The sequence below is a fragment of the Cyanistes caeruleus genome, chromosome 14 (genome assembly GCF_971803275.1).
Source record: "Cyanistes caeruleus chromosome 14, bCyaCae1.hap1.1, whole genome shotgun sequence".
NCBI lineage: Eukaryota > Metazoa > Chordata > Aves > Passeriformes > Paridae > Cyanistes > Cyanistes caeruleus.
This window is the reverse complement of record NC_141714.1, coordinates 5,060,587-5,084,076: the sequence shown is the minus strand read 5'-3', so window position 1 is coordinate 5,084,076 and position 23,490 is coordinate 5,060,587. Positions and strand designations below refer to the sequence as shown.

Genomic DNA, 23,490 nt, shown 5'->3' with positions numbered 1-23,490 from the left:
GCCGAGCCGGGCGCGGCTCCCCGGGCGCAGGCCGAGGCTGCCCGCAGCCCGCCGGGCTCCGAGCGGCGGTGGCGGGGCGCTCCCGGAGGCGGTGCCGGCGGCCGGGGGGCGGCTCCCGGCCGGTTCGGGCGGGGCAGGGCGGGGTGGGGCGGGCGGCGGCTCGGCCGCTCGCGGGCTGGCACGGAGCGGAGCGGCCGGCGGCCACGGCGGAGCGATGATCCGCCGGGAAGGTAAGGAGCGCGGCGCCCGGCCCTGCCCTGCCCGCCGCGCCGGGCACCGCGGCCCCGCAGTCAACAAGTGTGTGCCCCGCCGGGACCGCGCTCCCCACCACGGGCGGCCGTGCGACCCCGGGGTTAACAGCCGAGGGCTGGGCGCCCTCGCTCCTCGCCCTCCTCGGCCTGCGGACACCTTGTGCTGGCTCAGAGTGGGTGGCCGTGCGATGTTCTGTTTGCAGCTCCCTTGCGCGCTGCGGGGAGGAGAGCGGGCATGGGGGTTCGGGCTCCGCGAGGAGGGATTTCCTGTAAGTGGGACTCGCATGCACCTTGAGGCACGTGGAGATGGGCCCCGGATACCATGTGCTGTTTCTCGGGAGCTATGGGAGGTGTCCCGTGGTCTCCCTGCCACGCTGGGTGCCCGGCACTTCCCTCGGTCGGGAGGCAGCAGTCCCCTGCTCCAGCTGGCTGTCACCGTACGAGCGGCCAGCAGCGCAGAGCTCAGCGCCGTGCGTGCTGCTCTGCCTCGGCTGCGGTGGCAACTTTACACCAGGGTCGCAGTCTTTGTGTCCTGGTGTGGTGGCCCCAGCTCTCCATCTGCTTCTTTAGTTCTGCTGATAAGGTCAGGAATGACCAGGCAATGATGTCTCAGCCCTACTCACGGTTTGCTGGGCAGTGTCTGAAGCCACTGTTACATCTCGAAGAAAAGGAATTTCTTAGTAATAGCACAGGGCTAGGCTTGCCATAAAGCTTGGGGAAGTCCGTGCTTTTTCTGGAGCAAGTGCGGAGCCCGGCTCCAAGGCAGAGCTGTTCATGCTTCCCCAGGCTCCTTTCCCTGTTCTGCTCCCACGATGAGTCAGTGTGGGCTGGTGACACGGGCAGGAGGACCCCCTTTCCCTTTCGGCCGAGAAGCTGGGAGGCTGGGCGAGCTGGGACACCAGGTGGCACGTACCCGAGCAGACACAGGCCCCCTTGTTTGATGACCTGAATTCTCGAGAGCCCTGTGATGAGCAGGGTCATCCTTTCTGCATGAATTCCTGGCTTAAAAGATGAGTCTCCAGCAGTGGCGGGACAGCTTCCCTGCCTTCTCACACAAACACTCTTTGTCTGCAGTCTGCCTGGGTGACAAAGGGAAATATCCACTGATGGGGCAGGGATGGTCTCGAGGTCCACAGGAGCTCACCACCTGCCTGAGATATGGGTCACATCTGAGGTCGGGGCTGCACTGGCAGCTCTGGCTGTCTGCCCAGAGAGCTGTGGAGGTGTCCATGCAGAGACATCACAGCTCCACTATTTTAGGTCCAGGGTTTTCTCATAGCTATGTCTGGCCCAGTCATTAACCAAAACGTTGCTTCATGGAAGCCTCCAGCTCACCTCCTCACCACCATCTCCTTTGACCCCAAGGCACCGTGTTCCTTTCCCACTTGTCTCCTGCTGACCCATGGCTGCTTGCTGCTTTGAGCAATTCTTATGTTTCACCCTGTGGAAACCCAAGTTTTGCCACTCCTGTAGCTGAGCTGTTTTGCACTACGTGAATGGGCCTACGCGCAGCTTTGCTGCAGCCATCTGGCCCTATGTGGGAGGCTGCAGTTCCTGCAGTAATATTCATAGCCCAACCATAGTGCAACCAGAATGTGTCCAGCTCCTAAATGGTTTCTGTGTCTGGGAGGTGGCAGAGGTGTTCAGGCTGCCCAGTGCTACAGGGTTCAGAGTTGAATCAATCTGATTTTAGCCCCTGATTTTCAGGGTTGGTGGCAAAACTACCTCTCCTGCAGTTCCTGCCCTGGTCTCCGCTGTGGGCCCTCAGTGCCCCTCAGCAGGGTTAGCTTTCCAGGTGTGTGTAAGGAGGCTGCTTTTGTGGCTGTCTGACTTTTAAAAATCCAGACTAGAAGGCAGCTTGAGGCATTATCCCAGGCTGCACTCGAGCTTTCCCTTGACATCCTACAATGCTAATGCCTTGTTACTCCTGTGTCATCTCTGCAGACACTGAACGGGCAGTGGAAATTCTGACCAGATACCAAAGCACCCTGCGGTCCCCGGAGGAGCAGGAGTTAAAAGCTTCCATTGGAAAAGTCTCGCACATCTTCCAAAGTGAACTCTTCCAGGCTCTGCTGGGTAAGCCCCTGCCTTGCAGTCCCTTGCAGTCCCTGCAGCCTTGTGTTTAGTGGGGGTCTCCCCATGATCCCACACCGGCGCCTGGCACTGAGCAGTGCATTCTGTGCAAACACATGGCATGTAATGCCAGGGAGCTGGGCTGTCTTTCCCCTCCAGGGCATAGGCAGGAGATACCAGGGCTGCAGTCACTGGATGTTTGTAGTGAACAGCATTCCTCAGTCTGATGAGGACAAGGGATAACACTTTCTTATCAGGCCATGCCTGATCTATCCAGCACCTGCTAAGGGATCTTGCCCTTCTGTGAGCACTCTCTGTGCAGTGCAGGCCTGGTGTGTCCAGGAAGGAAAACTAAATTTTTCTGTCTTTATGAGAGAATCCTTTGTACATGTGAATGTACACAAGCTCCTTTGGGGTATTCAGGCCTTTCTTGTGCTTAGACCCACCAGCACTTGTGAGAAACACACTGTTCCAGCAGCTCCATTTCACACAAGACTTTACAGCAAGGCTTATCTTGGGGCTGGGCACCAGAAAATGGCATTTTGAGCACTGTATAAAGTTCTCCATGTGGACTGAGACAAATGCAGCTGAAGTCTTTCTGGACTATGCAGCTTCTCTGTGCAAGGCATACAGCTATTCTCCTTAAGTTCTGTTCACTGTGGGGCTTGGGAAATGCATGCAGCCCTGGTGGTTTCTGTTCCTGGATCTCCTGGGAGAGAAGCTGAATTTCCCTGGTGGGAAGGAAGGGAAAGCACCCCAGAGGCTCTGCATTCTGAGAAGAAGACCCAGGCCCCAGGGTACAGAGCTCCACATGTGGCCTGTGGCTCACTCTCAGTGCATTTTGACCCAAGGCTGTCTCAGCCCTGGTGCTCCCCCTCACTGTTCTCTTGGCAGCTCTTGCCTTTTCTTCACACCTCTGCAGCCAGAGTTCCACTTCTGTGCCTACAGAGATGAGTTGCCAGCAGCCTCTCTATGCTTCAGGTTTTCCATTGAAAATGAAATTGAGGGCTGTGTCCTGAGCAATTTTATTCTATCCTTTTTTTTCTCTTGCTGTTGGAGCATCACCTGGAGACTTTCAGTCCCAGCATGCCTTTTAAAGGTCTTGTGCTCAAATGTCTATGCCAGCAGCAGCAGAGATGTGCCAAGGGTGGACTCCCCAGGGCAGGTGAGCCCCCACACTGAAGGAGCCTGTGTACATCTCCTTTCTTACCTCTTAATTTATACAACCCATTCTCTAAATGATCCCCAGCCCTGAGGCAGGGGTCTGGAGTAGGGCTGTGAGCTTGACCAACCTGACATTAGCCAAACACCCCTGACTGCTTTTGTTTGCTGGCCAGTCCTCCCTGGGGCTGTGTGAAGGCAGCAAAGCAGCTTTCCCAAGGCGCAGGGCTGTTGCTGTCAGTGCAGAAGTGCTGTTCAGAGAACACGTCTGCATGCGCCGGTCTGGCTGCAGCTGCACGCTGGCGGGTGGATGCTGCAGCGTCCCCAGCTCCTGCTCACAGCCATTTGTCTTGGTGTCCTATCAGCCCTGGCACAGGGAGTGTTGGGAGTGTTGCTTGTTTACTGGTGACCTTTTCAACTGGTTTAACAGGATATTAATTCCCCGTGCCAGAGCGAGCCTTTCTCTCAATGTGTTTATCTAAACTAGGAATTTGCATTAATTACTTCCGCCCCCCCACCTCGACTCCCTCCTCCTGCTTCCCCTCGGTGTAGGTTTGTGAATTCCTGTCCCAGCATGGACATTGTGTCTGGCTGTGTGCTCGCTGTGGCCACACACGGCTGGCACACACTGGGTTGCCTCGTGTCTATGGTCCGTACCCACTGGAGCACAGTAACAGCACTTGCAAGGGTGATAGAACATTTCTATTTTCATTTTTATTTTCACCCCTCCTTTTCCCAGTGGGCCACTGTGTCTCTGTCTGAAGTCTGCTCTGAGTCACAGGGCTGGCTCAGTGTGGGAGGAGGGTTTGCAGGAGAGCACAGACACTGCTCAGTGCGGAGCTCCCGACTCACTGCCCCGCACCATGCCAGATGCCTCTGGCTCTGGAGAGGCCTTAGCCTGCAGAGGTCCCTCCTCTTGCAGCCTTTCAGCAACACAGCCCTGCTTTTTTTCAGCCCCTGGGGAAGATGAATATGGGAGCATGGTCCATCCGTGTCCTCAAGCCGCCTGCTCCTGCAGGTAATGCTTTCCTAGAGCACACATTGGCTGATTGGAGTTTGAACATCAAAATGCATCAGGCCATAGTAGAGCTGCCAGCAGTGCCAAACATCATGGAGTTTGCCAAGTTAGTCCACGTGAAAAATTCAGGGATGTGACTTTCCATATGCTTTTTTCTTTTAAAGAATAAGCTGTTTTGGGGTCTCCAGAAGCCCCAGCCTCTGTTGTGTCCAGGATGCGTCAATGTTGTGCTGGATGGATCAGTCGCTGTGATCATGCCCAGTGTTGCTCTGCACATGCACCGTGTTCTGCCAGACTCCTCTGAGCACAGCCCAGCCCTTTAAATCCTTGTGACCACCTCCCTGTCCCTGGAGCTGCCTGTGCCAGGACAGCTCCTGTCCCGGCGGGTGCCGCGGCTGGCTCGGCACAGCACGGCACAGCGGTGCGGGAGCTGCTCTGCGCTGGAATGTGCCAAACCCTGCTCTGCACAAAAGAAATTCCTTGGCTGTGCACAGGGAAAACAGGCTGTTCTGGCTCCCTTCTCCTGGCCCCTCTCTCCCTGTGTCTGAGGCTGTGGAGCCAAGTGCGTGACTTGCAAGGAAACAGCCCAGCAAAGGGGTGCTCCAGGAGCCTGGGTTGGGGTGATGGTGGCCCCGCTTTCCCTTTGCTCCGTGGAGCCCCTCAGGGAGATGCTTGGTCTCTCGTGCTGCTGGGGAGGATGGGGCTTGCACACAAAAGCAGCTCCCTGACCTTTCCTTCCCGGAGCCGGGGCTGAAAGGGGCCCTTGTGCCCTTGGCAGCGGGAGAAGCTGGTGGACAGGCAGGGTCTGTGTATGTCCAGCTGTCCCAACTGCCCAGTCAAGGGGCCGAGCTCCTCCCAAAAATCCTCTGGGACTCAGCTTCTCTCTTGTGCCTGAGCAGTGGCCAGTGCAGACCTCTGTAAGTCCTGTCAGCTGCTTGGGCCCCCAGTCTTCCCCTGCAGCTCCTTTTACCACGTAAGAGATTCCTCATGAGCTTGCTGGAGGTGTGAAGGCAGGAGGAGGGGCAGGTAGGACTTCCCTGGGTGCAAAACCCCAGCAAGACTTGCTTGCCAGCAGCTCAGCTGGGAATGGTGGTAATGGCTTCACCGGGTGGCTGCAGGAGCCAGTGTGGAAAACTGGAGGAATCTGGAGGCTTCCCAACGCTGAGGACTCCTCTTGCAGATTTGCCCATAGCAAAGATGGAAGAAACTTGCAGCTTGCTTGAAAAAGATCTGCTGTGGCAGCCATGGGTGTGAATGGCAGCGGGGGTCTGGTGTGAGGCTGGGGTTTCTGCTTGGGGTAAATCCGTGGTGCTGCAGCTGGTGACAGTGCGCACATTGGGGAAAAGATGTCATTTTCTGGAAGGGCATGTGCTGGCTGGCACAAGGGCACTGGGTTAGTGCACAGGTGCCAGTGCTATAGAAATATTTAATGATATTTATTTGACATGTTAACACCAGGAAAAAATTGTTTGAAAAATTCTAATCTCTGTAAATCTTGAGTTACTTTTACGTATTAGATCTAGAATAGATTTACACATCATCACACAGAAACTGGGCTGTAAGACAGAACATGCAGCTTCATCTTTTGCTACCACAGCATACTCTTATGGAGCCTTTTCAAGTAGTGCTGCTCTGCACAGGTGAGGCAGACTTGTGTGCAACTTGTGATGCTCATAAAAAATGAGGGAAACCAGCATATATTTAAATTATCTTAATGCCATGTGCATGTGTCCTAAAATGTACTTCTGTCCTTTGCTGCCTGAACCCTGTCCACCAATCCTGAAACTCCTCTAATCCCTGGTGCCAGCAACAATTCTCTCTTCTGGCAAGCACCTAAACTGGGCTGAGGGTTTTGGAGGTGGAGAGTGGCTGCTTCAGGGGACAAGTTTCCTGCCCTTCAGACGCCTTGCCAGCTTGGCTGCCCAGGGCTGTGTTCCTGCAGCAGATGGGTAACAAACGGGGATGCTGGCAGCAGCACTCCCCTACAATGGGGCTGTTCAAATCCTGTTTTAATTCTTGCAAAGTGTTGTGTGTTCCCAACGTAATCCATGCAGCCAGAAGCTGCTGCTATCCTGTTACGCAATTATTATTTTTATAACCGGAGGGAGAGATGTTTTAGCACGAAAACAAAGTCCAGTTTCTCTGGCTGTGAAGTGAGTGCTTGCTGCGACCTCGTGTGTGATTTGGGAGGGTTTCAGGGGCTGCCAGCAGCCTGTTTGGCAGCCAGGGTGCTGTAGAAGGGGTGCCCTAGGTGTGGCGGGTACATGTGGGGACTCCCACTCCTCCCATCGTCATTGCCAGCTGCCACATGTCTCCCAGGGCACAGGACAGAGCCTGGCAGCACAGAGCAGCAGCTCCAAAAATGGCACTGATGCCAGGCAGTGGCACAGTGCTCCTGCACTCGGGCAGCCACACAGCCTGGCTGGGCTGCCCTTGGGCACCCAGCTGGGCTGCCAGCAGCTGAGATTTGTATCAGCTTTGCTCTTCCAGCTGGGAGGTCAGCAGACCAGGCAGCCCCTGGGAGCTGGAAGATGGGGATTGAAGCTGCTCTCATCCCATCTGCAGCATGGATGTGCTGCTGCAGTGCATGGGCACGTGGTTAAACACTGGGAGAGAGGATGGGGAATTGTGCCTGGGCGTGCAGCCCTGCTCTGTGAAAGCATCCCTGGTGTCATGGGCGGAGTGGGAGCTTCAGACAAAGTTTATTATGAAAGCCCTCCTGTTGAGTCACGAGGTGAAGAAAGGACACACTTTCCTTTCTAAACTTACCCTCAGAGAGGAGCCTGGATGCAGCTGGATCCAATTTAGCCCCAGACTTTGTCAATGGCATATGTCTAAAGGATTATACAGGTGCAATTGAACCTTTATACAACTTTGTCCCACAGGATTAAGGATGATAAACCTAATGTATTTATAGAAATATAGTAAATGGTTTGTTTAAATTTATTACAATAATGATAAGGATTAGAGAAAAAAAAAGCTTAATCAGAATTACTTACTAAACAGTATGGATAGCTGTAATTACTAGTGTTTTTGAAGCAATATTAAAGCAATTATATCAAAGCTAGCTAAAGAATTATTAAGTAGAGATTGAGTTACTCTTCCATACCAATGACCATGGGCAAATCTCTTTCACTCTGCTCTGAGGAGTGACCTTCAGGGGTGTCCCCACTCAAGGGAAGGATCTTCATACATCTTAGGGAGATATGATAGAACTCCTCACTGTGCAAAAGTATGAGTGGCCTATTATAGTATAAAATGATTGCTTGTCAGCCATATGCATTTTTTAGATTATGTATTATCAGACCTAATCAGCACAGTATGCTTTGTGCTGAAAAAGGTGCAAGCAGCTCTTCAGTTTCTTCTTCTCACCACTCCTGATTCTCACTTCCACATCAGAGCATGCACATTCTTGCTGCTCCCAGCTCCAGCCAGGGAGCATGTCTTGCATGTCCTTGTGGTGGGGTCTGAGTTTGGTCAAGCTGGTCTCACTATTGTTCAGCACTAAGAGCAGCAGACCCTCCTCACTCCATCTTATCACTGCTCAGCTGACCCTCCTCGCTCAGGCCTTCACTGATGAACTTAAGGCAAATTTCCAGCTGCTGTATCCCTGCTTAGGCAGAGCATCCTGCTACAGCTGGGGAACAGCCTCAGGCAGTGGCCAGTGTGTCCCTGCTTACACTGCCAATGTTCACCAGATTTCCTGATGAACTCTTTGTGGGCGTTTCATACCTCATGATGCCATGGTGTGGCATGGTTTCAGGTGAGAAACCACAGACTGGAGGGCAAGTGCAGGTGTTTCATCCAGGAGCTCCCAGGGAGTGCCAAGGGAATGGCCACATCCCCCTCAAGCTGAGAGCCACAGCTTGCCCCTCGAGTCACTCACAGAAGAGGAGCTCTTCAGCTTCCTCCACAGCAGACACAGGTACAGAAAATGATCTCAGGTTCCTGCTGTGTCTTTTCCTGCTTCAAGTGCTCATTTATGCTGCCTTGACTTTTTGGCCCTGCCGGCTCTGCCAGGCTTCCTGTTTCCCAGGTGCTTGAAGGGATTTATTACTCTTTTTATGGCTTTTGGAAGGCGTTTACCAAACTCTTTTGGCCGACCTCTTGGAGCTTTACCTTTAACCTGTCAGCATTTACCATCTATTCTGGTTTTCTCATTTAGATGCAGCTTCAGCAGTTTAGATGAATGTCTTCTCATTTTCAATAGCCTCTTTTCCTCTGCAGTCAAGTCTTGCTTTCCTCTCTTTTGCCTTTACAGTATCCTCCAGCCAGACACTTCATGTCTGTTCAGATGTCCCAGCGGGTCTCCCTAAACAGGCTCAGAGCCTCCCACAAGTTTTTGTTACCCCTTTCAGTTTATTCATAAAATCAGATTCTCACTTTTGATGTAGTTTCCTTTTTGAAATTAAACACTTCTGCAGTGGATATGTTGACCAGTGTGGAGATACTGGCTCTGGAGATAACTGAGGGCTGCCAGGGGCCAGCAGCTGCCTGAGTGTGCAGCAGTGGGAGCTTTCTTAGGGAGGAGCAAAGCCAACTGGATCACTTCTGCTCCCTGGAATCGTCTGTGTGTTATCTGGAGAGGGTAAAATGCTCCTGGCTGGGCTAGGAGAGGGTCTGAGCTCCCAGAGCCCCTCTGGACCTATACCTGGGCAGCTGCTGCCTCTGGAGCAGTGAGGGCTGGGATAGCCCATTTTCATGTCTCTCTCTAGAGCCACTATAGTTTACAGCAGCAGGCTCAGGTCCTTGGAGCCCGGAATGAGGGTGCTTGATATCTGTTGTGGCAGTGTGCAGGTGGGAAGAGGGAAGATACCAGGGAGGGAGCTGGAGTTAACAGAGCTGTAGTCACCAGCTTTAGAGCCTGTACACTGAGTGCCCAGTGGCTTCTCTGCCTGTCCCCCTGGGAAGTGAGCCCCTCCACAGGCCAGAGGTGCTGGGGAGCTGTGATGGGGAGGGAGTAGCCCGTCATCATCAGGGCAGGCAGGCAGGGGCTGCATGGTGCAGAAGGCCTTTCAGAGCAGGAGGGACAGGGGACCCTGCCTGGGGCTGGCACAGCCTGGAGGAGAGCAGGATGGTGTGGGTTTTGGATGGATGCTGCTGAGCAGAGTTTGCTCCTAGTCCCTGTGGACATTCCCGTGCCTTCCATAGCCATGGGCATTGCATGGTGAGCCAGGGGCCCCACCTCACCTCTTTCCTTGCAGAGGGGGTATGGTGGGCAACACAGCAAGCACAGGGAGCCAGCAGAGCCCTCTCCCAGGGTGCCAGCCTCTCACAGAGGGCTCAGACCCTGGGGCCAGAGTGGCAGGTCACAGGTGCTGCACCCCACAGAGGCTGTCTCTCGGTCCTGAGGGTGTTTCTCCTGCTGTTTTGCAGATATCCATGAATTCTACGATTTCACGCTGCGCTCTGCGCCCGTGCAGTCTCCGAGCCTGGATGCACATCATGGCACAGCCAGGCAGCGGCTTGGGACCAGCGAGCCCAGCTCCACAGTCACACCCAGAGAACCCCAAAACCTGCCTGAGGTAAGAGCCACCCTCATGGTGCTGTGGGACCCTGCACAATCCTGCACTGAGAGAGATTCAAGGGGCACAGCAGGCTGCTGGCCACCACAGCCTGCCCAGCTCACAGCCAGGCTGTTCCCACACATTCTCTGTGATAGCTTGTCTCAATAATGAGGCAACCTCTCTGGTTCACAAGTGTTAATTGAATTACTGGTAATGTGAACAGCTCCGGCTCTGGCTCCTGCTCTGCAGTTGCAGCTGGATTAGTTGTTCCCGTCTGACGCTGTCTCCCATGGAGGCGTTTCAGCTCTCTGATCCAGCCACTTTTGATAAGTGAAGTAGGTTGAGTCTTTCAAGTTTCCCTTTTCACAATTTTTTTTCCAGCTCTCAGATAACTTGTGTCTCTCTTATTTGCATTCCCTTCCATTTTCAACAGCCTTCTAAAAGATACAGCACCAGGTGGAGAGGCAGGAATTGAGCAGTAGGGTCTCAGTTATCTCAGAGGCACCAAGGTAAATAAAAATGCCTCATGTCTTTGCAGGCCTTCTTTCCATCCCCCACTTACTTTCTCCATCCCCCACTCACAGCCCTGCCATGGGATGCTGTAGGATCCCCCTAATCTAGGGATACTCTTGTGCAGTAATGCAAACATTCAGGGATTCCTCCTTTCAGTGAAATAACCCTATCAGATAAAAACCATTTTCTGCTTCACTGATTGAACTGGCTTCCCATCATATACCTGGGGAAACTTGAAGTTCAAGTGTCACACAGAGAAGATGGAGCTGGATGACATCCTCTCAGGAAGAACATTTTAAAGGAGTTTGGGGATCAAGAACAAGGAGGGCAAAACAGCCTACAATCACTGTAGGAGATATTTGTGTTCCTCTGACTCAGGAACCACTTTAATCCCATTTTTTCTTGACCCCCTTCACATTGCCAGTCCCTCTAGTTAAACCTGCAACTCTAGTATGTATTTAAGAACAAATTTTTAGTGCTGTTATGCCATAGGCAGTGGGATCCTGCTTTGTGTTTTTTGGGTGTCCTGTAGCCTTGATCCACTTCTTTTGAACTCTGCTGGCAGTAGCCACTAGTCCCTGTGGCCAGGCCAGTCTATGAATCCCCAAGATGTAACATTGAATAAGGACATTGAAAAATCAGTGTGGAAACAAGCAGGGAAGCAAGTGTGAGCCTTGCACAGCTGGTGTGAGCGGTGCCTCTGCTCCTTCCACTGTGCCCTGTCTGTAAGGGGGATGAAAAAAACAATCAGTTGCAGGGCCTCCTTGTACTGAACACAGCCCAAGCCATTGACACCATCAAATCCCTCCTCCTTTCTGCAAAAAAATGTGTTGGAGGTGTCTTGTGTTGCTGGAACATGAAATGCAACCCAGCAATGGCACAGTCCCAGAGTCTTGGGCCAGCAAACCTCCACCATCATTTGCAGTGACCCTGCTGGGCCTGGGGCCAGCGCGAGGCAGGCTGACGTGAGGGGTGGGATGCCCATCAAAGGCACTGCTCCCCTTGCATGGGGAAAAGCTCATTTTGGCCCTTCCAGAAGCAGTGGAGAGCCTGGAGGCAGCTGGCCTGCCCTACCCACATATCACTGGTCTCGTTTCAGGACTGCTCCTGGGAGCGTGAGCAGAGGCTCGCCACGGGAGCTGGGGACAGCGCTCCGGGGACACCGCCACGGCTGGTGAGGGTGACAGCACGGCGGACAGAGGCACCGGCCAGTGTCTGCAGCCTGGTGCTCGGCTGTCACAGCACCCTGCCCCAGGTGAGCCTCCGTGCGCCCCACGCCACCGCCAGCCCTGCCAGCGGCTGGCACTGAGGGGACAGCGCCGTGCGCTCTCAGCACTGCGGGCGCGGCGTTTCCTCCCCTGCGGCTGCCAGCGCGTCCTCCTGGCTGATGGTTCTGCTGATGCTCACACCAGAAAATCGAGTGGTCACCTGTGCCAGGGGCTGGACAGCACTGAAATCATCCCCTTGCGTTAGCACTTGTGGCCGTGTCAGCCCTCAGGGCTCGGAGGGCAGGTGGATGTGGCGCAGGAATAAAGAGGCTGCGTGGAGCTGGAAATCCTCCCAGGCCCGTCCCTCTCGCCCCCAGCGCTGGCACGCTCCCACGTTGCAGATTTCCATATTTTTTTCTCCGAGCTCTTAAATGGCAGGTCCGTTGCTCAGCTTCCCAGGAGCTTTTCACTGCTGTCTTATTTACTTGGAAACACCATTTATTTGGATGTGCATCGTAAAGCTCAGCCTCCACCTGGTGCAAGAAAATTGTTTGGGCTACACGTTTGAGGGGAGTTTTGGGAATGAGTGAAGGGCAAAATGCACTTTTGGGAAGGATGAAGTGGCCAGGAAGAATGGAGCTCACCACAGATTTAAAATTATATGAAAATGTTGTTTTTCTTGGCAAAGTTTGAAATAATGCTTGTTTGCTAAGTCTAAGTTTTCTTCCAAAGTATTTTAAATACAAAAATTGCACTGCCTCTCTTCTGTCCTTTTTAAAATGTTTCCCTTCTTTTTCTGGACTGCAATAAAATGGGTAACACCCCATTTTTTTCTCTTACTGTTTAATTTCTCCTTTTCTCTTGTTTCTCTCTACATTTTCAATCACTCACCATATCTTAAGCAGTTTTTGAAGGGCGAGACAGTGGTTTTCTGTCCAACCCCATATGACAAGAAGATGAGCTTGGCTGCTGGTTTCCATTTGCCAATGGGTGGGAACCACCACCACAGGGGAGTCATAGGGCAAAACCCATAAGGGGGTGAGAGCCTGGGCAATTGGGAACAGATTCTGTTGTGATTATAAGGGATTTTCTTTCTAACTGTCCCAGTGAAGTACAGCAGCTCTTGCATCCAGCCCCAGATGTCTGGCTGAGTTTGCAATGTCTCCTTTAGCAGACACCTAGTTTTGATTTTAAGACTTCATGCAATGGGGAATCTGCTCTGTCCCTGGCCTGGCTGGCCTGATGATTATTTATGCTTCACATTAAAAATCTGCATTTTACTGTTAGCCTGGATTTCTCTTGCTTTAGCTCCCAGCACCAGGAAATTTTGCTGCCTTAGTTTGCTAGGATAAAGGACCTTGGCAATCAGAAATGTTCCCAACATGTAGGTATTTATAGATGCGTCTAAGTTCCCTCTTAACTTTCCCTTAGATAAACTAAACAGATTGGCTTCTTCACTCGCTCACTGTTGAGGCAGGTTGTTCCAGACCTGAAATAATTCCTGTCATTCTTTTCATCCTCCTTCTTTCCTAGCCTGTGTCAGCATGAGGCCAGTCCTTGGTGCCAGGTGCTGGAGCTTTAGGGGTCACCCATGCACAGGGGCTGCAGCTGGCAGCCCTGGGCAGGGGGTCACTGCCCTGAGATGGAGGAACAATGGGGTGGGCAGACTGGGACTCTGGGAGCACTGTGCTCTTGCAGGGCTCTCATCTGCAGCCTCCTTCATCCCAGGGAATGGTCCTTTCACAGCATGGCTGCAGGCAGAGCAGGGAGCAGGAGGTGAAAAGCTGTCAGGATGGTAGTGTTCAGTGCCAGGTATTGCCATGCCTGTAGTCCTGCCTGAAACTTGGCTTTCTGCAGAAACCCAGCAGCTTTCCTGAAGACTTGAGCCAAGCAGTGCTGGAGAGCTGCAGGCTCAAGCAGAGCTCTTCTGCAGCAGGCCCTGTGCTGGGATGCAGAGTCCTTTGTCACAGTGGTGAGCCTTCCCCCAGGATGTCACCTTCAGTTCACCTGCTGAATACAGGCCTTGCCCTGACAGAGGGAAGCATTTCCAGCAGTCCCCCATGAGACAGGATCAGGTGCCTGGGGCAGGCTGTGCTGCTGGACCACAGCATGGGCTGTTTCTCATCCTTCACTCCTGCATGAAGGCACTGAGGACACCTCAGCTGCTGCCAGCATCACATCCTGTGTCCATTCTCAACAGCCACAGCATGCAGGACAGCACCAGGGCTGGACAACACCTGCATACCCAGCTCCTGCCCTGCTCCACAGGGACTTCTTGCTTTCCAGCCTTCAGTGTGTGCTTTTTTTTGCCACAAGCATTTCCAAAGCGAGCTGCAGAAAAATACCTAAGGTGGACAATTGTATTTGGAAGAACCAGGGAAGCATTTATAAGTTAGTGATAGTTAATGCTAGGGCAGGGGAGCACCAGCTGCCACCCCAGTGCCATCAGCCCAGGAATGAGAGCTCTGGTCGACAGCCTGCCACTGATAAAAGGCAGCCATGAACTGACTTTTCCTACATGAAGTGCAATTCTCTTATTGCATCTATCGATGTAAATAAGTTTTCTGTTGCCCTGGCTTTGTCCTCTCCCCTGCCCGCAGCTCTCCACAGCATTGTTAACAGAGCAAAAGCTACCATGACCCGCTTCAGCCAGGAAGATGCATGTCAAATAGATTGCCTCTCCACTCCAATGCTTCCAGGAACAGGAAATTTCTGCCTGCTGGTGAGGACATGGGTGTGCTTTCAATAGCCCTGCAGAGTGCAAATGGCTGCTACAAAGGAAGAGGTGCCGGTAAATACAGCAACAACATGTGCTTCCTGTTGAGGCTTAGTGGGCTGAAACCATCCCTCCACGGCAAAGTGGGTGTTCAGCCCTCAACGGGGCAAAAGCAAAGGGACTTTGCCAGATAAAACACCCTGTTGAGGCTAATAGGGGCAAAACCCTGCCAGAGTTCTGGGGCTCGTGGGGTTTTATTTGATGAATCCTTCGTTTCAACCTTTCCTGAGCCCTGCAGCCGCCTCAGCGGGGCTGCTCAGGGCTTATGTGTATGTGCTGCGGGAAGACTCAGGAGGATGCTCCTGTGGCCGGTGTCACTCGCCTGTGCTCCCGGGCTGCCAAGGAGGCTGCTGCTCTCAGTAAACGCCGTTTTCATCCTCTGTGCAGGGAGCAGCCAGCTGTAAAGATAAATGAAAGAGGAACAATGCCGCTGATGAGCAGAGCTGTGCGCCTGCGAGGAAGCGCTGCTCTTCCCCTGCCACCCCTCTCCTGCTTCCCTGCGTGGCTCCGCAGCCGCCCTGACTTCATCCCTGTCACAGCGCCAGTGCCTCCACCTCCGCCTGCCCGTGCATCCCTCCCGTCTGCCGAGGCTCTCCTCGCTGTGCCGCCCAACGCCAGCTCTGCCACAGCTCTGCCCTTGCTCAGCCTGACAGCTGACACGGAGCAGCAGCAGGTCCTGATATGATGGAGAGCGCAAGCGAGGCTGCCTCAGAGGACAGGCATTCCATGCATGCTCTGAAATCATCGGTGAATAAGAGACCTCGCTGGCAGGGGTCACTGCTGCTCCAGCAGGCTCCGGGTGTGTGGGATGCCTCTGAGTGCCCTGTCAGGGTGAGAGGTGCAGTCTGCGCTTCAGTCCTGCGGGGCTGAGAACAGAAATGTCCCAGTCCCCCTCCCTGTGTCCCAGGAAGGACACAGCTCCGGCAGAAACGCCCTGTCAGGGTGTTAGGAGCCCTCTCTGCTGCAGCTGCTGCGCAAGAAGATGCATCCGACTGCCCCATGACCCACGGCTCAAGTGCCAAACAGGTCCATGGAGCTCCCTGGGACATTTGGCAGAGAAAGGCAAGCTGCGCCGCCAGCCTGGCGACCGACTGTCTGCTTCTCCCGTCCTTCTCTCAAGTGTTTTTTCCTATTTCCCAGTGTGCCTTTGGCCAGACCGAAGGGCGTTCCGGTGCTGCTCACCTTTGCCTGCCAGGAGCAGCGGGTCAGGATGGGATGGGCGTGTGGCAGATGCTGCAGCCATGCCAGCTGTGAATTCCCTGCTCCCCCGCCTGGGCTGCAGCCTCACCGCTCTCCATTTTCTCTGTGAGATGCAGGAGAGGGGAAGCACCAAGGAGCTGTTTGGTGTTGCATGGAACGTCAGGGATATGAAGCAATCTCCAGTGCATACAGTGAATGCAGCCCCAGCAAGAAGCACCTGTCAGGTTGCTTGGTTGCATGTGCCCTGCTGTCCCCACCACCCCATGCCCTCTCTGTGGACTGACAGGGCAAGCAGCTGAAGCCATTGCTGCAGGCCAGACTTTACCAGGCCCCTGCTTTACCTCAACCTCAGCCCATCAGGCCCTGCAACCCCAAAATCCCAGGAAGTGGCTAATGCTCAAGCAATGAGACCACAGAAGCAATCAGCTCCTGGGGGAACTCCCCCCTCCCCATTGCATCCCCATGCAAAAGGAAAAGCACATTTATTTTAGGAGAAGCAGAGGAGGAGAGCAGCAACCCCCAGCCCAGAGGCTGCTGCCCAGTGTTACTTGAGCCACTTTGTGCCTGGAGGTCACTTCAGGGCATTCAGATGCTCGAGCAATTTTGTGTTCTGATACTGCAGACAGAGGCTCAAAAGCCAAAGTGCTGAACTCAAGAGGGTGTCTGTCTGTAGTAACTCACACAGATTGAACCACACATCAGCCCTGCACAACAGGGACACCCAGCTGGGCAGCCGGCTGCCTGTGTCCCAGGGATGCTGCTGCTCAAAGAGGGGGTCAGCAAGGGCTCTGTCAGTAAGAGCTGTCACTTCAGTGGACATTTTGGGGTTGAATGGCCTCAGCTTTACTAGAGGCTTTTGTTATTCCTGCTGCAGAGATGAACATGCTTAGACTTCAGTTCTCCCAGCTCAATATCCAGCTTCAGCAAAGGATGAAGAAGCCAGTAGAGACACCAGGCTGTCAAACCAAAATCTCATGCATGGTCACATATTCCCACTCTACTTGGGGACTTTTTGTCTAAAACCAGCAGCAAAAGGAAGATCCTTGCAGACACAAGGTGTTTCTGGCTGTGCAGTGTAGGAAAATATTGATGGATACGGTGTTTCCATTCACCCAAGTCATTGTCACTGTTTTGAAGGTATTTTGATGGTGTGAGTGCATGCGGCTCTCCCCATGCAATGACAGAAAGGGCACAGTGAGGGGGAGTCTCTGGGCAGAGAGCCATGCTCCATAACAATGCAGACAGGCTTGGAGTCCATCCATCCTCCCCCCAGATCAGTGCTTCAGCTTTGCCTCCATGTAGTGTCTGCATCTGCCTGTCCCCAAGGGAGTGCATCTGCTAGAGCAACTTGCACACTGAGATTCATTCTGATGGGTTCCTTGTGTAGCTCTGAAATCAAGAACCAAGACCATTCACAGGCATCTCCAGCAGGATGGGGACTGATCAGGGGCCAAGCCCATCAGTGCCTTGGCCAGGAGCTCAGTGAGCCGCTGCACTGCCTCTGCCAGGTCTGTCTGCTCTGCTCACCAGGTTTCCCAAATGTGCTGATGCAGGGTGCACACAGCAGCACCCAGGTTCTTCCTTTCCTGTTTTGCCTTATCAGGTGATTGACCGTATTCCTGCTGCAACCAAAGCGAAGCACTGGAGCCTGTCTCCTGCAGCACAGACCCAGGAAATGGAGCTCAGGAAATGTGGAGCCAGAGCATGGGATGTGCCACCCTCTAATCCATCCATCCATCCATCCATCCATCCATCCATCCATCCATCCACATTCCACTCCCCCTCACAGCCACCCCAGCATCTCAGGAGGGTGAGGACAAATCCCCCAGGTGCATTTCTGCAAAACAAATGAGCTCTCCTCACCATTTTTAAAGAAACAAACCAAGCTTGAAGGCAGAGCTTGGCAGGCCAGCTGCTTTCTATCTGGAGTGCTGGAGCTGGGGGAACGTCACTGCATCTTAATGGCATCAGGCTGGACAGAGATCAGGATTCTGGTGGCAGAGGCAGTACTGGCACTGTTATAAATAGAGCAGCCACATTAACTGCTCATGAAGGTTTATGGTCTTTAGGATTTGGAGGATCAGTATCAAGCTACGCTGAGAGATGTATTATCCTCAGCATTGGTAGGAGCTAGGGAAAGTGCAGGGGGAGGACAGTAAATGAGCATGGGTTTGGAAATCATCCCTCTTGTGAATCCAAGCGTGAGCCCTTGGAAAGGTGCTCTCTGCTGTGTGCTGGCTCCTCTTGCCTTGCTCTGCCTGCTCTGGGAGGGTTAAGCCGTGCATAGCTGCAGTAGTGGCAGCATTTCAAGCCAATCTCTGCCCTCTTGCAGGATTTGCCCCAGGGCAGCACCTGCCAGAGCCCTGCAGCCTGCAGGTACAAAGCACCTTGTAGGAATCTTGCTGTCATGGCACCTAAAAATTATTCCAAGTATTGAGGCTCAGGCAAAGGCCTCCTGCAGTCTGTGGCCTGGATAGCTGTAGGGGCTGGCACTGCTCAGGTACACCAGTGTCTGTGCCCAAAGCACTGGCATGGAGACCATTCTGCTTGGCCAACATTGCTTCCCCAGCCTCACAACCAGCTTCCCACCTGCATGTGTCCAGGAAACAGCAATGTCCTGCCAGGCTGTCCTCCCCTTTTAAGGGGTATTTTTAGACCAGATAATTTCACAGCCCGGGCTACAGCAGACTGAGGGAGGAGCTGTGGCAGAGCAGGGAGTGGGCACTGCACTGCAGTGCAGGGGGAGACCAGGCTGGACCTGGGGCTGGTTTTATTGCAATCCCATTGTTGCACTGTTCATTCCCTCCCCCTTGGCACGTACTGCACAGCTGTTTCCCCACTGTGCAGGGGTAGATGTTGCACACTGAGTCGCATGGGGTGTTTCTGCAGGAAGGTTTTGTGAGCTTTAGTGCTCTGCTGCTGTGGGAGCGCTCCTGCTTTCCTGGCCTGGCCTAGAACAAGAGCAGGGTGCTGGAACAGCTCTCCCAGCTGCCTGCTCTCCCTCACACCACGGCTTGGCAGCTCATGGCCTTTGGGGGAAACTCAGCCCACTGTGTGCTCCGGCCAGTGTGGATGGCCAGTCCCTGCGACCTGGCGGTCCCAGTCCAAGCCCTCAAGTCACGGTGAGGGAAACTGGCACATCACCCCTCAGCACCATCCACCCCCCAGGACTTGCGTTGCTACAGGTCACTCTTGAGGAAGGCACGGGTGTGCTCGTGTCTCAGGAATGGCTCATCATCCCGCGGCTGGGACCCGCTTTGAAGGTCACCTCGGGGCTTCCGAGACGGCCGTGTGGGGACGTGCGGCTGGCGACAGTGCGCCTTTAAGAGGGCCCCGTGCGCGGGCTGCGGGCCTGAGGCACGCGCGCTGATTGGCCCGGCGGGCGGCGCGCGAGGCGGGGGCGGGGACAGCCATTCACAAATTTCCGAGCGGCCCTTCCTCTCTTAAAGGGGCAGGGCCGGGCCAGCCAGGCGCACGCCTCCCATTCACCGCGGGTGCCCGTGGCTCCAAAGGACGCCAGCATTGTTTTTTCTCCCCGCGGTTGGGCCGGTTTCCCTGCCGGAAAGTGTGTTCTGGGGCAGCACTGCCCGGATGAGGCACCAGCATCCCTGTGAGTCACTGACTGTGGGCGGTGGGAGTTGCAGAATGGGCTTTGCTCCATCTGGAAGGGGCAGATTGGAGCAGGGCTGGCCAGGGGAAAGAAAAGAATGCGTGTTCCCCAAGCAGGGTGGGAATAGTCGAGGAAGGGATATCTCTGGGCCTTGAATGTGGGAAAGGTCCCTCTGGGCAGGTCTGTGCTGCCCGGGCAGCCCCAGGTGTGGGCACAGTGGTGCTGAGCCCTTCCCTGCCTTTCAGAGCCGAATGTTGACCCACTCTGAGGAGAGTACCTGTTCCTGCAGGGATGGGTCCTGGTGAGGAGCCCCGAGAGTCAGACAGTGGGGCTTTGTGGCCCCATGGTCGTTTCAGCCCAGGCAGAGCCAGCCAGGAGATCTCCAGGCAGGGTGTGTTTGGTTCCCACTAAGGCTGAAGTATGTGAGCATACCCAGGGGCAGCTTGGACTGGTGAAGGATGCAGGGAAACAGGATTTCTGCCGGTGTCACGCTAGGCACAGGCCAGACATCAAGGTACAGGACCAAAAAAATAGTGGCTGTTTCTGTGAGATTGCAAAATGCCTTGCTGTGACCCTGGTGTGGAGTGGTGTAGCTGTGCCCTGGTCACGCTGTCAAACCTTCCCTCTGCTCTGTCATTTTCTAAAGGAAATGAGGCACACGCAAGGAGTGGGCACCCACAGGCCATGGGACACGTCAGTGCTGTAATTGCCATGCCCTTGCAGCAGCAAGGCTCCCCCGTACTGTGGAGGGAAGTGCACTAAGGCAGCCCACAGCCAGGCCATGCTTCATGTGCTCCAACACAAAGCAGGAGCATCCCTGCCAGGTGATGGGGAGAGCAGCTGTGGGCATTGTGAGGCTGTCAGGAATTCCATAAAGCCTGCTGCATTTGATTGTTATTAAATAACGCCTCCAGGCTCTCCTTTATAGGCAGGGAGCCTGAGCCCTGCTGTAAGGACCTGCTTTAGGTCTCCGTCACTCCCCTCCCCCAGCACAGCCATGGAAGACATTTAGTTGTCCATTTAGTTGTCCATGATGTGAGTACCAGACACCAGCCAATGATGTCTGTTAAAGACTCTCATGCCATTGCTGCCACAAGCAAGGATGCAGCAACTGGGCAATGTATCAGGGATCATTAATAGAATAAAAATGGTTTTGCCCTGGAGGAGAATAATTTGTTGGGCATCTGCCTTGAGAGTGCTGAGAGCTATTGGTCCCTTGGTATGCCTGGTTATTGTTATTATTATCCCAGCTGCACATTCCCGGCATGAATTGCTGCTGGTGGCAGGAAGGAACAGCCATGGAGTGAAATGTTTCTTACCCTGCCCCTTCCCACTCAGCTGTGACTGTGCAAACCCTCCAGTGCTCACAGGAGCCTCCAGCCCTATTTGCCCACTGTAGCTGTGCAGCCAGCTCTGCAGAGCACCTCTTCAAGTTCCAATTGAGCAGCCCCAGACCCAGCAAATGGCAAATTCTTGCTGGGTGGGGTGTGTGTTAGTGCTAAGGAACTGACTGACAGATTGAGCCAAGTTCATTTGTCCCTCTCTTTGCTGCTCACCTCCTCCTAGCCTGCCCACCCAGATATATTTTCCTGCTGCCTCCCTGGGCTGTATTGGTGAGGTGTCTTTTTACAGGTGATGGTGATGGGGAAAAGTACCTCCCCCATGCAAAACTGTCCTCCCCTTCCCCCTGAGAAGAGTATAATAGGGAATATAAAGATTCCCTGTCTGCACCCAGGCTCAGAGCAAACACGTGGCTTTGGTTCCCTGGCAGGATCCAACTTCTCTTGGGTGATAGTCAAGCACTCAGGTGACTGCTTTTTCTGTGAGGAACTGGCTGCCTTCTGCCTGCCCCATCTTCTCATCCCTTGTTTCTAGAAGGGCTGTAGGTACAACAAACCCGCAGTGCCCGGTGCCTCACACTTGCCTTCCTCTTCCCGCAGGACTTCATGCAGGAGGAAGGAAGCAGCAGCAGGGGCTGAAATGCCAGTGACACCAGATAAAACCTAGCTCTGTGCCATCTTTGTGCCTTGTAAATAGCAGCATCTCTGGGGATTTCTTGACACTTTGCTGAAATTAGCACCTGTAAAAAGAGCAGCTGCCAAGGCTGAATTTAAATAAGACGGGGAGAATACCAGCAGGAAGAGGGTAGAGAATGAGAGAGCTCTTGAATCACTTCCCTCCATGAAGGCACCTACCTGGAAATCAACTCCCATCTCCTTTAGCCCTGCTTAAAGCTAACATTACTGTAGCAAGATGCCCACAGCTGCCTCTAAGTGCTGGGCACTGTGCCTGCCCTGCCAGACACAGGACTGGGCATGCCAGTGCAGGTGCCTACATCATTTGGTCTCCCAGCAAAGCCACCCCCAGCTGCCAAAATGCCACTACTCACTAAAAGAAGCAGGAGAAGTACAGAATGTACTGGCCAACCAGCCCTGGCCTCCTCTTAGGCTTGGTTAGGTATCTCAGGTTCTGTGCAGCATTAGGGAATGTTGCAAGCAGGCAGCAGCAACCATGAATTACTTTTTTTGCTTTTAATTGGGACTAGCAGGTGGCACATGCAGTTTATTACAAATGCACAGGATTTAAACTACTCTTGTGGCAGCTAAAATGGGAAATGTGGGGTTTGGAGAGGGGAGATGCAAGCAGGTGAGGAAGGACTCTAATGAGCTGTGTCAGCTGAAGCTCAAGACCCCCATGTTTGCAGCTGGTGATGAGGCACTAACAGATAAGAGAGCTGGGGGAAGTGGTGTGGGGTGGAGGTTGTAATACTGGCGCTCCAGGGCTGGCAGTGAGGGTGTTTCCCCTGTGAGGATGCCCACTGCATGAATTGTTGTGAAGGCTGCCAGAGACCAAGCATAGAGAGGACCAGACGCCTTCCTTGTGGAGGATGCACCAAAAAAAGAAAAAAATAGGAGGAAAAAAAAAATCAAATTAAATGTTTCTCTTTATTGTTCACTCAGTTCCTTATTAAAGCATTTTTCCCTAACAGCTCTTGTCCTTTCCTTCTGTACTTCCTCCCTGGGTGAATGCCCATGTCCTTGCCTGCCCCCATCCCAGGACAGAGTGGCAGGAGATGGGAGCAGGGCAGGTGTGAGCAGTTGGGGTACAAACTCTGCTTGTGCAGTTCTCTGGTGCTTCCTCCCACCCAAGTCAGCCTCTTGCAGACATGGGGCTCCTGACTGACCTTGGCCCAAAGATGGCTTTGGAGAAGGCCCATGGCAGTGGGGAGGCCTCACTGGGTGCATGATCCCTGCAGTCCAACCGTGCCATCCCAGCGTGGGAACAGCAGTGGGAAGGAGGTCTGCAGCTGGGATGGAGCAGTAATTACTTGTGTCCAGGTACTGAGCACATCTCATTGATGAAGTTATCTCAGAGGTGCCAGTAGCTAACAAGGAATTCATGTCCTTTTGTTCTCATGGGGGAGACACTGGCCACCTGCCCTTTTTTTCAAGGCTTTTTGCTCTACTTTGGTGCAGCAATCCTCTATCTCAGCTTCAGTCCCTCCTGTCATTCCCATCTGATGGCACAAGGAGCAGTAGAAGACATGGAGATAATCCTAATTTCTTAAAACCTGAAGTGTAAAGTCCTCTCTTAAAACCAACACTGCATGCTTTCCTGCCATGCACACACACACAGTTTTTCATTGCTTAATTCTGAACAAGCTTGCTTTGCTTGCAGGATCCCGTCCTGCCCTGCCCTAGTGAGCTTCTGGAGTCTGCAGTGTCCTGTGGCACTGAGCTCTGCAGGGTGGAAACACTTTCTTGTGTGCAGCCACTGGCTTCATCTTGGTGCATGTCTTCAGGTCAGTGCCACAGTGGCCCTGGGACTGCCCAGAGAGAGCCCAGGGAGCAGCAGGGTGAGCCTCACCTGTGGAGCTGTTTCTGAGGGCTCAGCAGCACTGCTCTGCTCGTCTGCTTGAGGTCACTATGGTGAGGACAGCTGCTCTAGATTTGCTTGTCCAGGAACATTATGACTGTCCTAAGCCTGCAGCAGGGAAATCTCAGTTGTCTGAGCCACTCCACCATTCTGTGGCATTAATCACCTTGTGACTGAGGTGACCTGAGCAGCCTAGAGCCAGTGAAGTGCAGCAGGAGAGGACAGGTGCTGCACTGTGCAGTGGGGAGCATGGTGCCAATCCATATTATGGGCTGTCTTCTGCCCCCTCCCCTTCAC

General features: G+C 53.7%; 1 protein-coding gene across 8 annotated transcripts in view; it reads left to right on the top strand.

Annotated features, from left to right (window-relative positions):
- Positions 1-143: 143 nt before the first annotated feature.
- DLG3 (discs large MAGUK scaffold protein 3) overlaps positions 144-23,490 on the top strand; it is a 77,981-nt gene continuing 54,634 nt past the window's right edge. For 4 of the 8 annotated variants that reach the window (XM_086850861.1, XM_023926916.2, XM_023926915.2 and 1 more), the window contains exons 1-3: positions 2,078-2,327; positions 9,880-10,028; positions 11,623-11,778. In XM_086850861.1, coding sequence (XP_086706987.1) covers positions 2,159-2,327; positions 9,880-10,028; positions 11,623-11,778 — 474 coding nt within the window. In that variant the 5' untranslated portion in view covers positions 2,078-2,158. Of the gene's footprint in view, positions 231-1,931; positions 2,047-2,077; positions 2,328-9,879; positions 10,029-11,622; positions 11,779-23,490 lie in introns of those variants that run through there. The other 4 variants (XM_086850868.1, XM_086850862.1, XM_086850871.1 and 1 more) reach the window with 4 other exon arrangements.